The sequence below is a fragment of the Mytilus trossulus genome, chromosome 4 (genome assembly GCF_036588685.1).
Source record: "Mytilus trossulus isolate FHL-02 chromosome 4, PNRI_Mtr1.1.1.hap1, whole genome shotgun sequence".
NCBI lineage: Eukaryota > Metazoa > Mollusca > Bivalvia > Mytilida > Mytilidae > Mytilus > Mytilus trossulus.
In genome coordinates this window covers 2,899,911-2,914,920 of record NC_086376.1, presented here as the reverse complement: position 1 = coordinate 2,914,920, position 15,010 = coordinate 2,899,911, and the positions used below count along the sequence as shown (strand labels likewise).

Sequence of the window (15,010 nt, the reverse complement as noted above, 5' to 3'; positions counted from 1 at the left end):
ATAAATAAGGCCGTTACTTTTTCTCGTTTGAATTGTTTAACATTGTCAATTCGGGCCTTTTATAGATGACTATGCGGTATGGGCTTTGCTCATTGTTGAAGGCCGTAAGGTGACCTATAGTTGTTACTTTCTGTGTCATTTTGGTCTCTTGTAGAAAGTTATCTCTTTGGCAATCATACCACCTCTTCCTTTTTTATAATCAATAATGAAAGAGATAGATGCATCGTGTTTTTTTTCGATTTTCAGTTATAGCTCACTTATTGTTCACAAAAAAGCCAATTAACCGTTCCTTGACCGTTAAGCTTGGATCAGTTATTTTTTTTCAGTTGCCTCGTCTAAATTATGTCTCAAACAATTTGTATGAACGTCAATAAAACAGCAATCAAACGTCACAAAACACGGAATTTTAACCTTTTTTGCTAGAAATCATTCAAAAATGAGTGTCCTGCGAACTGAAACAAATGTGAATCACTTCAAATTTATATTGCATTATCTATCTATTGTATTATATTGTTCTCATTTAGTGTGTGCATTATTGGCCAGCAGTGTATACAAGAGAATGGCAGCCAGTGCCACTGACCAGGCAACAAAGTCTGACATGATTGCACAGTCAAGGTCATAACTTAACCTTTTCTAATACACCTTTATGTTTATGAAAATTGTATTATTTCTGCACAACTGCACTTATGAGACGAGACATGTTTTTTTTTATCTGGGAGCGACAAACGTCTAAATATGTTTGAAAAACTTAAACTTGAAAACAGTACAAAAAATACCAATTGGCCAATTGAATCATAAGTTAAAGAAAGAAAGACGAAAACATAAGTAAACGACGGAAAAACACCAAACGCAATTTAGCACTTCACAGGAAAATTAATAAACTACACAGGCCAAATACACGCATATGCATGACAGAAAACAGTTCCTGATCCGATTTTTTTGAGTGACATACGATGATACCAATGAAATATCTGTGATATATAATAACATAAAATGCATATCTGTATGTATGTAAAATGCATACTATTTTAATGCTGGTATCTAGTAGTTTATCTCCTGATCTAGAATTAAGCAGCTTTTCCAGTAGAGAAGTGGTCAAAAGAGTACATGTTTGATGACAACAAATATCAAATGAGTGGTTATATGTCATCAAATGTTTTAATTCTTATTTGTTGATTAGTAAAATTTGTTTATATAAAGGATCTACTGAAACTAATAAGTAAAACAAATCTACTTCATGTTTTAAAGTTTTGCCCGTCTGATATCAACAATTAAATCCACTGAAATCAATCTCCTGCTTCATATTTCTTACCACAAAACTGTTTAAGTGTTATGAACCTCGGTATATTGTTGCAATAATAAAACACACAAAAAATACGTGTACTCAAAGAGTAAGAAATCATATTAAAAGGGTGACTTTGAGATAAAAAGAAAAAAATGGTTGGACAAACTTAATGCCTGAAATATTAAAACTAAACATTTATTTACATGGTTAAATAATGTTTTTCTTCAACCAACACTTGTTAGATGTTACGTAAAAACAAAAACGAAAATGCTAACACCCTTAACTATTTTTAGAACACTATGAAAAAGCCTTGACTGTCTGTTTTTACAGGCTCTTTGCAGATAGAGCATTAGATTTGCAATCGAGATTGTATGACGATGACGCTGAGCTTGCAATGGATTTAGTTATCACAGAACGGATTGTTTGGGATATCACTTTAAGTCCAATGCAGTGTGCCTATGAACATGATATGCTGGACGTTCTTGCTCAAACATGTCCCCAGCGACGTTTAAACAGAATATGGTATAGCGGAATAAGTTCTAGTCTTGGAGGATTTTGGAAGGTAAAATTGTTTAATTATCCAGTTAAATTAAGACAGAATTGGTGTTTATGGTATTATATGATAAACTAAATAAAACTTACTTCGGGTCAAACGTAAAATAATATAAATTTTAATTAGCACTAGTCAGTCTTTTGTCAAAGGGAATATCTTCTTTAGTTATGAAACACTGCTTAGGCTTAACTGGATGTAAGGTAAGGAAAAATTCACACATACACACTTTAATCAACATTGGAAATTAAAAAGCGCGACTTTTTCAAAGGATGTCACTTATACATAAAAATAATTTTATTGTTTTCCCATGTATAACTGTGTTATTGTCATGCAGTATGCAACTAGCAACTCTGAAAAGGAGACAAAAGAGTTGTTGGTTTTTAAATCTTATAGAGCGACACCACTTTCTGACAACAAATTTGTAAGAACTATAACGAATTTATAATGGATGAAGCTAGGAACTTGATCTCATAACAACGGCATCAAGTAGACAACATTATGTTGATATGGTTTAATTGTGAACGAGTTGGAATCATCGTAACCATCACATAGATTGATAAGACAGTATTAGTAATCGAAAATTATAAGAGGGACGACAATAATAAATTTTGTGTACAACTGATTCATTCAAAATTTGCTGACCGTCCCATGCGAAATCTAAGACGTAGAACATCGAAATCTCTTATAACTCGGATCAGTAGAAAATGTAGGTGTTTGGGCACATACCTTGTCAATCATGTTCATTATGTTTAAAAAGAATCTACTGCAGCAATGGACTATAAAAGTTTATATCACGGATAAACTTTGTCTTTTTGTCTTTTTCATTTTTAGCCATGGTGTTGTCAGTTTGTTTTAGATTTATGAGTTTGAATGTCCCTTTGGTATCTTTCGTCCCTCTTTTGATATCTCAGACGAAGATATTTCTTGAATTTGTCATTTTGCAATTGATGATGAGGTCTTCGATGGCAATTTGGATTAACTAAGTGTAACAGATTTTCATTTTGATGAGGTTTATCGGGAGGATGACTTACGAAAGTTTCAAATATTCATACTGTTTGGGGAGCGTCAGTTTATATAACTTACCTACTGCAGGTTGATCATTTGAACAGTAATTTTAAGACGTATTTAATATAACCATGATCAGAACTACCACAGGGAAAATGTGTCAACTTACGTTTTTCCTCAAGAGCATATACTATAGATCTTTCTTTAAATTTTAGTAGCGATGACATTTTAAAATCTTAATAAATACATTTCTTTTTGTGCAGAAAGGCTTGAGTTATGGTTTGTGCTGTTGCAGAAAAACAACTTCACCGGATAAAGGACTTATAAAGTTAATCGGCGCTCCTCTAACGAGGTTTTTGCTACATTTCGTAAGTAGTACCATTCATTAAAAATCAAGGTAAACCGTTTAAATTTATAAAAAAAAAGGAGATATTTGAAATATAGTAGTGTTACACAATTTTTCATTTCCATCGAGCCATTTATTTAAACGCTTATTCAAAATATCAGCAAAAAGTTTACATTGGATAGATAAATTAGTTATACCGCTATATGACATTGGATCAAATTTACAACCACTATCATTTTTCTTCTTCTGAAAGCACAATTAAATAAGTTTACATAACAGGTCTATACCTTTTGGTCATGAATGTTTGTCTCTAATATTTAATTAACTGTGCATTTGTATTCAGATATCGCAGATCAAATTTATTCGTTCATTGTGTAATCATACGTTTTTTTATTGAATTAAGTCTGCCAATTGATATTTTATCGTATGTTTTTCTATGTTGTGATGTTATGCTATTGTTTCAGAAAAAGGGAGAAGGTTTGGGCCCATTAAAACGTTTAATCCCGCTGCAAATGTTTGCACCTGTCCTAAGTCAGGAATCTGATGTACAGTAGTTGTCGTTTGTTTATGTAATATATACGTGTTTCTCGTTTCTCGTTTTGTTTATATAGATTAGACCGTTGGTTTTCCCGTTTGAATGGTTTTACACTAGTAATTTTGGGGCCCTTTATAGCTTGTTGTTCGGTGTGAGCCAAGGCTCCGTGTTGAAGGCCGTACTTTAACCTAAAAAGGTTTAATTTTTAAATTGTTATTTGGATGGAGAGTTGTCTCATTGGCACTCACACCACATCTTCCTATATCTATACATATGCTATTGCGTAAACTTTCCACAGGAATATAGTCAAAACATGCAGCTTTATTCAATTTAGTCTTATTTACAGAATCAATGACATTTTGTCTCGTAACAGGGCAGTTTAAAGTGTCATAGTTCCTAGTCGGGAAAACATGATTGTTTTTACTTTACCCAGTCTAAATTATTGTTACCAATGTTGCTATTATCACCATATATAAATAGTTTTCCATAATCTGTTTTCCCTTTGTCCATGACAACATCTTCACATTGAATAATCCGCGAAGCGGATTATGTAAAATGTAAAGAGTCAAAAATTAGTTTTATGGTTCAATAAAATCAAAATAAATCATTGCCATTCATTATAAATAAATTTCTATCAAAAATAAGGCTCAAAGAACTTTTTATATTATTTATATTAACAATAACAAGCGTACACACATGTTGGCGTATGAATACTCAAGGTCAGAGTGGGCGTGTCGCCATCAAAATTGACAACATTGAAAATAAAACTAATAATTTTAACCAATCAGAAGACAGTAAAAACACCAAATTTATTTACTTTGATATAATTCTCCCCTGTTTACAATAGCGTACGGCGACTGTTATGATTTACTTTGTTTGAATCCTTTCAGGTTTTCTTCTTTGCAGCTATGAATTCTGGCAGTATCTTTCTGATGCAAATGAATGTATACAAAGATATAAGATCAATTGGTGTCTTCGAGATGATATTTTATGTGCATCTAGCTGGTGACATTTTAGAGGAGTATAGGAATATGGTATGATCTGTTCAATTCAACAATGAATTATCTGTCAAGAGCATATTCAATAAAATGTTGACACCACAATAGGAATGCAAAGGCCTGAATAATTTGCATTTTTCAATCTGTTGTCTGTTCATCAACAATTTTTGTGAACGGATAAAAATGTGTAGAACGCTGACATAATCAATTAAATGCATCGTGTATTTATATTTTATTGGAGACAATCGCAAACATGCATAGTTCGGTGTGAGCCAATGCTACGTGTTGAAGGCCGTACTTTGACCTATAATGGTTTACTTTTTAAATTGTTATTTGGATGGAGGGTTGTCTCATTGGCACTCGCACCACATCTTCCTATATCTATAGGCTTGTATAATACGCTTTTTTATGAACGCAAATTGTCCAAAAGTATAAGCAAAACTAAAAACAAACACTTTGCAAAATATATGCTTGCGAAGTGCCTTGTCTAGATTTACGTTCGCAAGGAACACTGAAAGCCGAATATTTGAATATTTGAGAGCCGCCCAGGAATTTTCAAAAATCGAAACAGTTGAAGAACTATATAACCAAAAATGACATACAATGATAGCCAAGTCAATATAATAATAAAATTAAAGGTACCAATTTTCTTGCACTAGATGGTTCATATGATATCAAATGTTGATATGCAAATAAGTGAAAACAACGGACATAATGCGCTAAATCAGAGTTAATCAATCTTTTAAATGTTCTACCAAGGACATGCCTGTACCAAGTCATGACTATGACAAGTGTTTCCCGTTCATTTTATGTATTTAAGCTTTTGATTTTGCATTTGATAAGGATCTTTCCATTTTGAATTTTCCTTGGAGTTCGGTAATGTTGCTACTTTTATTTTTTCAACTTGTAAAGTTGAAACACATTAATATTAGATGTACAACGTTGTCTTTATTTATTTTTAGATTTCGAAAGAAGTTTTAATGAAAATGTGTAAACGAACATCTGCACAAGAGAATACATTAAGCCATTCACCATGGTATAGATTTAAGAAATACATATGCGATTTCTGGAACCTCTTGGATGTTATTTCGTATACGCTGATTATCACAGCTATATGTTTTCGTTTCTTCCTTTTATCAGATGGTTGGCAAAAATTTAGCAGACGTTTTTTTAGCTTGAGTCTATCAACTACTTATATTAGATCCTTTCGAGTCCTATTGATGTCAAGGTTCCTTGGACCAAAAATTATCATGATCAAAGAAATGGTATGTTGCTTTTCATTAATAATTGACTACATACATGTATCCTTATTTTGACGTTCATGTACGTAATATACCCGTACAGTCGTTTATATATATTGCGATTAGTTCGGAGCGATTTTGTAAAGACACGTTTATGACCTAAATCTCGCCTTTATATAAATAAGTGTGTGAGAGGGACTTTTCATTGATATCTTCATCATGAACGCTACAACCGTAACATCTCAGAAAAAATGAAGTATATATACGTAGAGACGGTTGAATTTCGGGTTTGCAAGTTTCCTCAACTGCTGCATATGTTTTTACTTATGTTTCAAACGGACATTTTATGGACGTTAAAGATATATATAACATATGTGGAAATTTCTGTGAAACGATAAGATATATATGCAGATACAAAGAGATGAGGCCCCAAGTTTATTTTGTCTTTAAAAAATAATGATCCTTATACCATGCATTCTGTGTACTACGTACTTTTTATTCATTTTGAACTTTCAAATTTAATGTAGCAGCATTTCGTTATGTTGATAAAGTATGTTCTAGTTGATACGAATTTCAGAGCCAGAGCTTGCATATTCTGTCATAAACATATGAGTTGGTGAAATTATTGAGCCGGAATATCATAATTGTTAAGATTGAGTAATTTCTTCGTACGTTTTACGATCATCATCATGATTTGGTTGACCGTTAAATGATAAATTGATCCCCTAATGACCATAGAATTGTTTAAATGGTCGTTGACACAATCCAGTCCTCTTATTTGCAGTTATGAATTCTCCAGAGTGTGACTAACCGTCGATATTTTTACTTGCCATGAGCAATTGCAACAACACAATGTATACCACTATTAAGGCAAGATCTACTAACTGTTTATACCCATTTTAGATCAGCACGGTTGTTGTGGGTTCGTGTTCGATCAGTTTTTAATTTATTGGGTTGTGTTGTTTTTTGTAGACAAGTTATTTTCGGTTTTTTTTCAGTAATGTGCGTGTGTTTTTTTTTTTACTATTTTGCATTTTAAAATGTTTACTTGTTTTGTTATTCCTTTGTTCAGTGACCAGGGGTTTTGTTCAATTATATATATATGTGTCTATGTGTTATTCACATTATGATGTTTTTTTTCAGATAAAGGATCTCTTTCGATTCATCGGAATTCTATTTTTATGCATGCTTGGTGTTGGAGTAATGTATCATGCAAACATGTACCCCGAACACGACTTAAAAATGTCGAAAATAGGAAATTATCACCACTGGAGAATATGGAAAATCATTTCTATTCCCTATTGGCAAATATATGGGGAAACTATGCTCGCCAGTCTTCAGGGTAAGCTTTTAACTCATAAATCTTAATAACGAAGTCATTCAATATGAAGACACTTTAAACCATAATGCAAATGATAAAAATACTCAAATCTGTTAATGACCTAGTTATACCTTTTATGATGTAATAGGTTGAGTTAAATCCCAATAAATTATATTTTTGCAAGTGCAGAACAGCTGCGTTATCGAGTTCAGGTTTTCTGTTTTGAAAATAGTAGGTATATAGTTAAACTCCTATAAAGTTGTTTAATCGTTTAGCCGGTGCAGAAGGCGTATCGTTATATTGATTTAGTAAAACAAGTTAAAACTATAATAATTTGTGGGACTGTATGACAAGAGTCTTTGTCATCCTAAACGGTATTTTTTTAAATCAATATTATTGAGACCTAATCTACACTAAATTATACGGCGTTTAAAGAGTTTTGGATTTAGTCAACAAGGAAATGCATCGCTCGGCTTTTTCTCCATAACCTTGTTTGTCTAGTGTTCAGGGTGTTGGAAAAATGCTAGTTATGTTTTGTTTTGATGGGTTGACCGCTTTGTTTTTTTTAAGCCATAACGACCATGTTTGTTGATGGATCAAAACTTCGGATACAGTTTATAAACTAGATACCATAAGAAACGTTCAGTTTAAGTTAAGAAGTATAAATCCACTAGGTTCATAGGAGAAGATTTCTAAATGTTAGGAAATATGATGAACACATTGTGTAAAATTGTCTTTATAGGGCAACAACTCCTTGAGGGGTCAATTGACATGTTTGCTAAACATTATTGCAGTTAACAATTAATCTCTATCTATAATTATATTCAAGCTCATAATAAAAAACTGCAAAATTTTATTAAAAGTACCAATTTAGTGCAAGCAACTCAACATTGGGGTGTTCGATTCTTCTGAAAATTCCAGGATTGATAGATCTTAATCAATTGAACATTTTTATCCCTATAAGATTTGCTCTAAAAGCTTAAGTTTTTAAGATTGAAGCCAAAAACTGCATATGACCCCTATGTTCTATTTTTGACATAGCAGCAGTGTTTGTTAGGGAATCAAAAATTAACTTCAGATACAATCTATAAACTAGATACCCTAAGGAACATTCTGTCAACGTTTAAAGGTATTTGGCCCAGTAGTTTACGATGACGACAGACGTTCACAGGTGACACAAGTAAAGTAATTTCAACAGAGAATGCGTAGATGTATATACCCGATGAGTATCTGGTTAAGTTAGAGTTTAGTAATCACAACAGAGGCTTCGTGTTTATACATCCCAAATGAAAAGCAAATGTTCGATTTGAACTGGTACAATTCTTTAAATTAAAGTTAAAGTATGTCTATGATTAGATTTGGGATCCCACAAACATGTTTAACCATTCGTGCATGTGCCTGTCCAAAGCCAGGAGCCTGTTATTCAGAGAATGTTGTTTGCTGCTGTGTTACTTATTTGTTTTCGTTACTTTTTTGTACATTGACTAGGCCGTTAGTTTTCTCGTTTGAATTGTTTTACATTTGTGATTTTGGGGTCTTTTAAAGCTGACTATGCGTTATCGGATTTGCTCATTGTTGAAGGCCATACGGTGACCTATAGTTTATTTCTGTGTCATTTGGTCTCTTGTGTAGAGTTGATGCAATGCATTCTACTACATCTTATGTTTATAGTAATTAAAACAGATGCTGCATATGAATACATCCCAAATGCATACCACTGTAATTTACTATAGTACAATTCTAGAATTGCAGAGTTGACGAAAGTAAAGAAACTACAATAGAGACTGCTTAGTTATACAACCCAAATGAATATCACTGCGCAAGAAGAACGAAACTTTTCCATTGATCCCATTTGATGCCAACGTTCTTATCCAAAATCTTTCGCGAGTTTTTTTTTCGTTCCTACAACAGGCAGTGATATGAATAGTCAGTCGATTGACGTCTGCCTTAATGTGACCAAGAAATCTGAAAATGTCAGATGCTGTTCTGAATCACAAATATACTGTTTACCACAGATTATATAAACTCTTACAATTATTTTCAGAAAATATTACATCACCATGCACCATGACGCGCTCCGTATGGGAGAGTGACACGGAGATAGAACGATGCAATCAGTATGACTGGGTACTTATTGTGATCGCTGCAATTTATATGTTGATTTCAAATCTCCTTCTGGTCAATCTTTTGATTGCTTTGTTCAGGTATGTCATTTTTTGTATCACGAGAAAATAAAACCGTTCAAATCATGAAATATAAAGAACATTGTTGTTTGTTTATGTGTAACGTATATTTGTTTTTCGTTCATTTGTGTACATAAATAAGGCCGTTATTTTTCTCGTTTGAACTGTTTTACATTGTCTTATCGGAGCCTTTTATAGCTGACTATGCTGTATGGGATGTGCTCATTGTTGAAGGCCGTACGGTTACCTATAATTGTTAATGTTTGTGTCATTTTGGTCTTTTGTGGATAGTTGTCTCATTGGCAATCATACCTCATCTTCTTTTTTATATTGAATAAAACACAATTTATTGACAGTGTTGTATTATCATGCTTACACTTTTAATAACTTAAATGGTTTGATTGTTTTGTTGCAATGTAGAATAATTCAAACTGCGATTTGACAATTTGTACATTTCCACTCAACGTGTTGATGATTTAAAAAAGTATAATTTACGATAGAGCGTTGCTATTTTATATTTAAAAACAAAGTTAAACGCTATTGCAAACCATTATACATCATTGCTGTGTCTAAAAAAAGACTTCTGAAGCTAATGATATTTCTATTCCTTTCAGCATGCAATTAAATAAGATGTTTTAAAAAGCATCTAATGTATGCAGTCACTGTTAAACAATTAAACAATCATACATCATTCAGATTCGTCTGTCAAATCTAACCTAATTAAATTTGTGCAAACCGTATAAGAGTTAACATGATTTTCATTATGTATTGCCCTAAATTATTAAGACGATACTTTTAATAACATTGAGAATTGAAATGGGGAATGTGTCAAAGAGACTTCAACACAGTGAGAAAATCGAGCCAAAAATACAACAAACCCATTAAACAGAAGAAAGCAGCGGCGGCCACCAATTGGTCTTCAACACAGCGAGGAAATCGAGCCAAATAGACAACTACCCCACTAAACAGAAGAAAGCAGCGGCGGCCACCGATGGATCTTCAACACAGCGAGAAAAACGAGTAAAGTAACACCGATACGTTATGAATTTTCATTGATGTGTATGACTGTTGGCTTTTTCATATAAAGAACGATTAGATATATTACAGAGAATGAAAAGAACACTTTGATAGCTTTTTGGTTTATTCAAAACTATAACTTTCTCGAAGTATAACGTAAGATGTCTACATAAAAAAATAATGAATCGAAATATTAGTTCAATATTTAATGTTTTACAGCAGACTTATAGGTAGTTTAATGCTATAATTGTAATTGTTGCTACTAACCTACAGCTATAGATTTGAACGAGTCCAGGAAATCTCAGAAAAAATATGGCGATACTTGAGATATGAAGTCATCATGGATTATCGCACCAGGATACCTGCTCCTTTTAACCTTGTGATCAGACCAATTTACATCGTTTACTGGTGCTGTACACAAATAAAGAAGACACAATCAGATGAGAAGGCTAATATTCGTGAGTATGATTTTGGTGTTGCGTTCCTCTTGTTCTGCATGTTCTTATAGAAGAACTGAAATTGAATGAGAACATTTCTGCACCGAGTCCTTTAACAACCTACTTGTCTTACATCTAATCAAATTCGTAGCGGGTAAGCTAACATAATTCGACGGTTTTTCGAATATCCTATTTCATACTAAAACACTCAGATATATATTAGTTCTTAGTAAAACATTCAGAAATATGCATTTGTATATTTACCAATAGCATCTTTCACAACAATTATAATGCAACGTATGGTGTAACGCTATTCTTGGTTGACTGGAGTCTTCAGTCAGTCATATTGTTGACGGTATGGAACAGGGTACAGCGCTGCAAAGTCTTAGGTCAATCCTATTTTTGACGGTATTAGCATAAACTTGTTAAATCATGTCAGTATATTGAAAGTAGTTTATAACATACAATATAACATACACAGGTAATACGAGAGTGGTCACGAGTGTACAGTTACAATATCACCAGGAATATAATTTGCCAATAAATCATCTTACTTTAATTTGGAACTAAATGGATTTGGCTTTTATTTCGTGACACTCTTGTTCATACAGCTTTTCAAATGTGTCGATTCATATATATCCGTGGCTTTCAAATATTAAGTTTTAAACTTTTCTGGTAAAGGTAAATCCAGAAAAGCAAGTCGAACACGTACAATTTTTAAAGTGTGATTTTCATTTTTATGACGCGTCAAATTTACGTATGATAAAAATATTTTTTTTCTAGTGATAGAACCATAGCCACTTGTCTTTGAAAAAGATACACTATACGTTAATATAACTTAAGTTAATTTTAGTAACAGCAAACAAAAGAACTATGTCGATTGGACCTGCTTTAATACGACATCTGCACTTGAGTTTTTATTAGATAAACAATTTTGTTCGCCCAAGGCACTCCTTATATCGTCAAGTTATCAGAATTTCAATTGGGACTTACTGTGCACCACTTATTGCGGACCAGTTTCTGTATTGTCTTAAGTTTCAAGTTATAACCAAAATAAGCAAAGACCGATCGAAACAACATATGATACAGAACTTTAATAACATTTTCAGATATTTCGATGACGTATTGGCTCTCAATATTGACGACTTCAGTATGTACTCTTAAAGAAACTAGCATGCTGAACTGACTTAATTAATGCTAATACTAACAATGAACACTGTCCTTTCCTTGATTTTTGTATTTATACATCTAACGACAAGCTTAATACCAAAATTTACTATAAAAGAGATGATTTTTATTGCCTATTGTTAATTATACATTTTTAGATGTGAAGTTCCCCTGTCAACATCTTATGGTGTTTATATATCCTAATTTGTTCCATTCGTACAACGTATTTGATTTTATCGTAAAAACATGCTGTATTACTGAAAATTATGACACCACGTTTTTCGATATCACAGACTTATTGTATAGTAAATTTTTCATCGGTTCAAGAACATTATTCAAAAAATTAACGTGCAGACATCTTATACGTTCAAGTATTTCACATACAATCTTTTATTGTTCTATTCTTTAAAAAGCACAATATGATCTCATTCACATCGAAAGCAAATCAGACCTTTAACCGGACTTTATCAGAAGGGATATAGTTACGATACTGCTGTCATGTCATTAAAGATTGCATGTTTTGGAATTTATATTGATTCATTCTGAGGGTCTCTGTACAGGAAATAAACGCATAAATTTTAATCCAGTTGTTGTCATTATACGGGTTATGTTCTTCTCGTATACTTTCATAATGAATGATACTAAACTGCTTACTGTTCAATTTTGATATAACAAAATCTATGAATCAGTTTAAATGAGGTCTTCAGCTGTCATGTCAATATCTCCTAATAGTCCTTTGTTAATTTATGTTGATCATTGTCATGTTGCTAAGCTTCTTCTGTTACCTATTCTATTATTAGACTCGGGTTTCCCTCAAAGTGTGTTTAACCTGGCGTATTGGTTTGTGTTTGTTTATTCTACATTGGCTGCTAGAGGTGTAAGGTAGGGTTGAGGTCTCAGAAAACATTCTTTGTCGAGCCGTATGATATGTTTTTTTTCACTTTTGGTTCATCTATATGTTTCGGAGTTTAGTGTGACGTCCATATTCTCTTAACTAGTACACGGTTTTATTTAGGGATTAGCTGAAGCTCACCTCTGGCTGCAGGATTTGCTGGCTGTGTTGGAAACCCATTGGTGGCATTGGGATATTTTCTGCAATTTGGTTGGGTTGTTGTCTCTTTGACACATTCCCCGTTTTCATTCCCAATTTAATTGTTATCATTAAATATAAGATTATAAATTGAACTTAATTGATTATTTGTTCACCTACGTATGCATATAATAATTGTTGTGTTTGTCTTTTTAGATAAAAGGTCGCTGGATAGGATCAATGAACTTCAATCTACCAACGCAATTAAATGCGTTTACAATATTTGAAGAATAAAAATGTCGACTTACATTGACAAAATCAGTGCAATTTGCTTATCAATAAACGGATGAAAGATTTTGGGGAGATGAAGGAATCAATAATGAAAATGTGATTGTAATATTATATACATAGCATTTTACAACCTTTATTTTAAGATCACGTGGTGACCTTCCTTCTTTTTTTTTATTAGTTTGACCTCAGGATATTTAATACATGTATTTGATTTAAAATGTATGTACATAATGAAAAATGATGTATTACCTTTTCTTACGTCCTCAAATCTTTCAGAAATGAAAAATCAGTATCTTATGTTTTAATTATTTATCTACATGCACACGCACATTCTAACCTATATTTGTCCTGATCTGTTTCCCAAATAGTGTGTAATTGATATTTTATTATAGATATAACTTTTGAGTGAATCGCATAAAATTAAAACTGACTAAAATACAAACCATACTTGATGTATTATTAGGTGTGGGTGGATCCACTCTGTCATCCTAAGAGTGGATTTGTGGCAGATTTTTCTCCCCACCTTTGTTATTCTTTGTCATTTGTGATATGATATAAGTTGATATAATTTTGTATCAATTGTGTATTAATATTCTATATTAAGTATGCACTTTAATGTCAAACATTTTATTTGAAAAATGTATTTTTTGCATTTTACGATTTTGAATTAAGGTCCTTTTTTCGTCAGTTTTGTTTTCATATCATATAGTAAATCAAGCTCAGACTCTGTGATTACATAGTATGTTTATGGTAGCTAGCTGTCTGTTTTAAGGTAACACTACATAAACATTCAGAATTTTCTGACTCCAATCAACAGTCTTTAAAGATTAATTTCTCTACTCAATGGATTTTTAAATCTTTAACTCGTTTTAAAGCTTAAATATGACTTTTTTCTTAATCTATAGAAAGATTTATATTTGGTATGATTAATCTCAAAATATAGGTCATTAATTGCCAAAAAAAGTGGTCTTCCAACTTGGATATTAATGACACAATCAGGTCAAATGGTAGTAAACATTTGTTTTCATTCCTTTAATCAAACATACACAATCTAATAAACCGTGTCTCAGATATTTAGTGTTTGCCCCCAGTAAGAAGTTATATTGATTTTACTGCTGGATGTAAACCTCATTTCACATTTCATCTTTGGAGACCTACAAATTATCAAAAAACTTGGACATATAGTATTGTAGACAATACTCCATTTAATCACATATATCAAAGTCAAGCCAAATGGGGTACCCATAAAGTTTTTATTTTCATTTTTACCTAACAATTCTCATGAAAAATGTTCTGCAAAATAGCTTAAAAACGAAATTTCCCCCTAAGAGCCCCTTTAAATGCAACATAATTAAAACAAAATCTACTGCAAACACCCTAATGATTGTTCTAACACCATTACTTTTCAATAGAACCACACACTTTGTGTCTTTGATGCTTTATTGCTAGAAATGTTGCATTAGGGGTGCTGTCAAACACTAATTTGTCATTTGGCGAGAGTTTGACGTCACAGATTTGACCAACATCTGTGATGTAGTATTTAAATATATACAAAGCTCCTTCTCTGTTCAGACAGTCTAAGATAAGAGAAAAACAGGATT

The 15,010-nt window shown here is 32.4% G+C and overlaps 1 protein-coding gene across 1 annotated transcript in view; it reads left to right on the top strand.

Moving 5' to 3' along the window:
* Positions 1-14,802, top strand: part of LOC134714384 (transient receptor potential cation channel subfamily M member-like 2) — a 28,724-nt gene extending 13,922 nt beyond the window's left edge. Inside the window, exons 8-16 of the mRNA XM_063575625.1 lie at positions 525-615; positions 1,616-1,847; positions 3,107-3,211; positions 4,615-4,758; positions 5,685-5,987; positions 7,107-7,305; positions 9,329-9,488; positions 10,758-10,942; positions 13,335-14,802. Coding sequence (XP_063431695.1) covers positions 525-615; positions 1,616-1,847; positions 3,107-3,211; positions 4,615-4,758; positions 5,685-5,987; positions 7,107-7,305; positions 9,329-9,488; positions 10,758-10,942; positions 13,335-13,405 — 1,490 coding nt within the window. The 3' untranslated portion in view covers positions 13,406-14,802. The remainder of the gene's footprint in view (positions 1-524; positions 616-1,615; positions 1,848-3,106; positions 3,212-4,614; positions 4,759-5,684; positions 5,988-7,106; positions 7,306-9,328; positions 9,489-10,757; positions 10,943-13,334) is intronic.
* Positions 14,803-15,010: the final 208 nt, after the last annotated feature.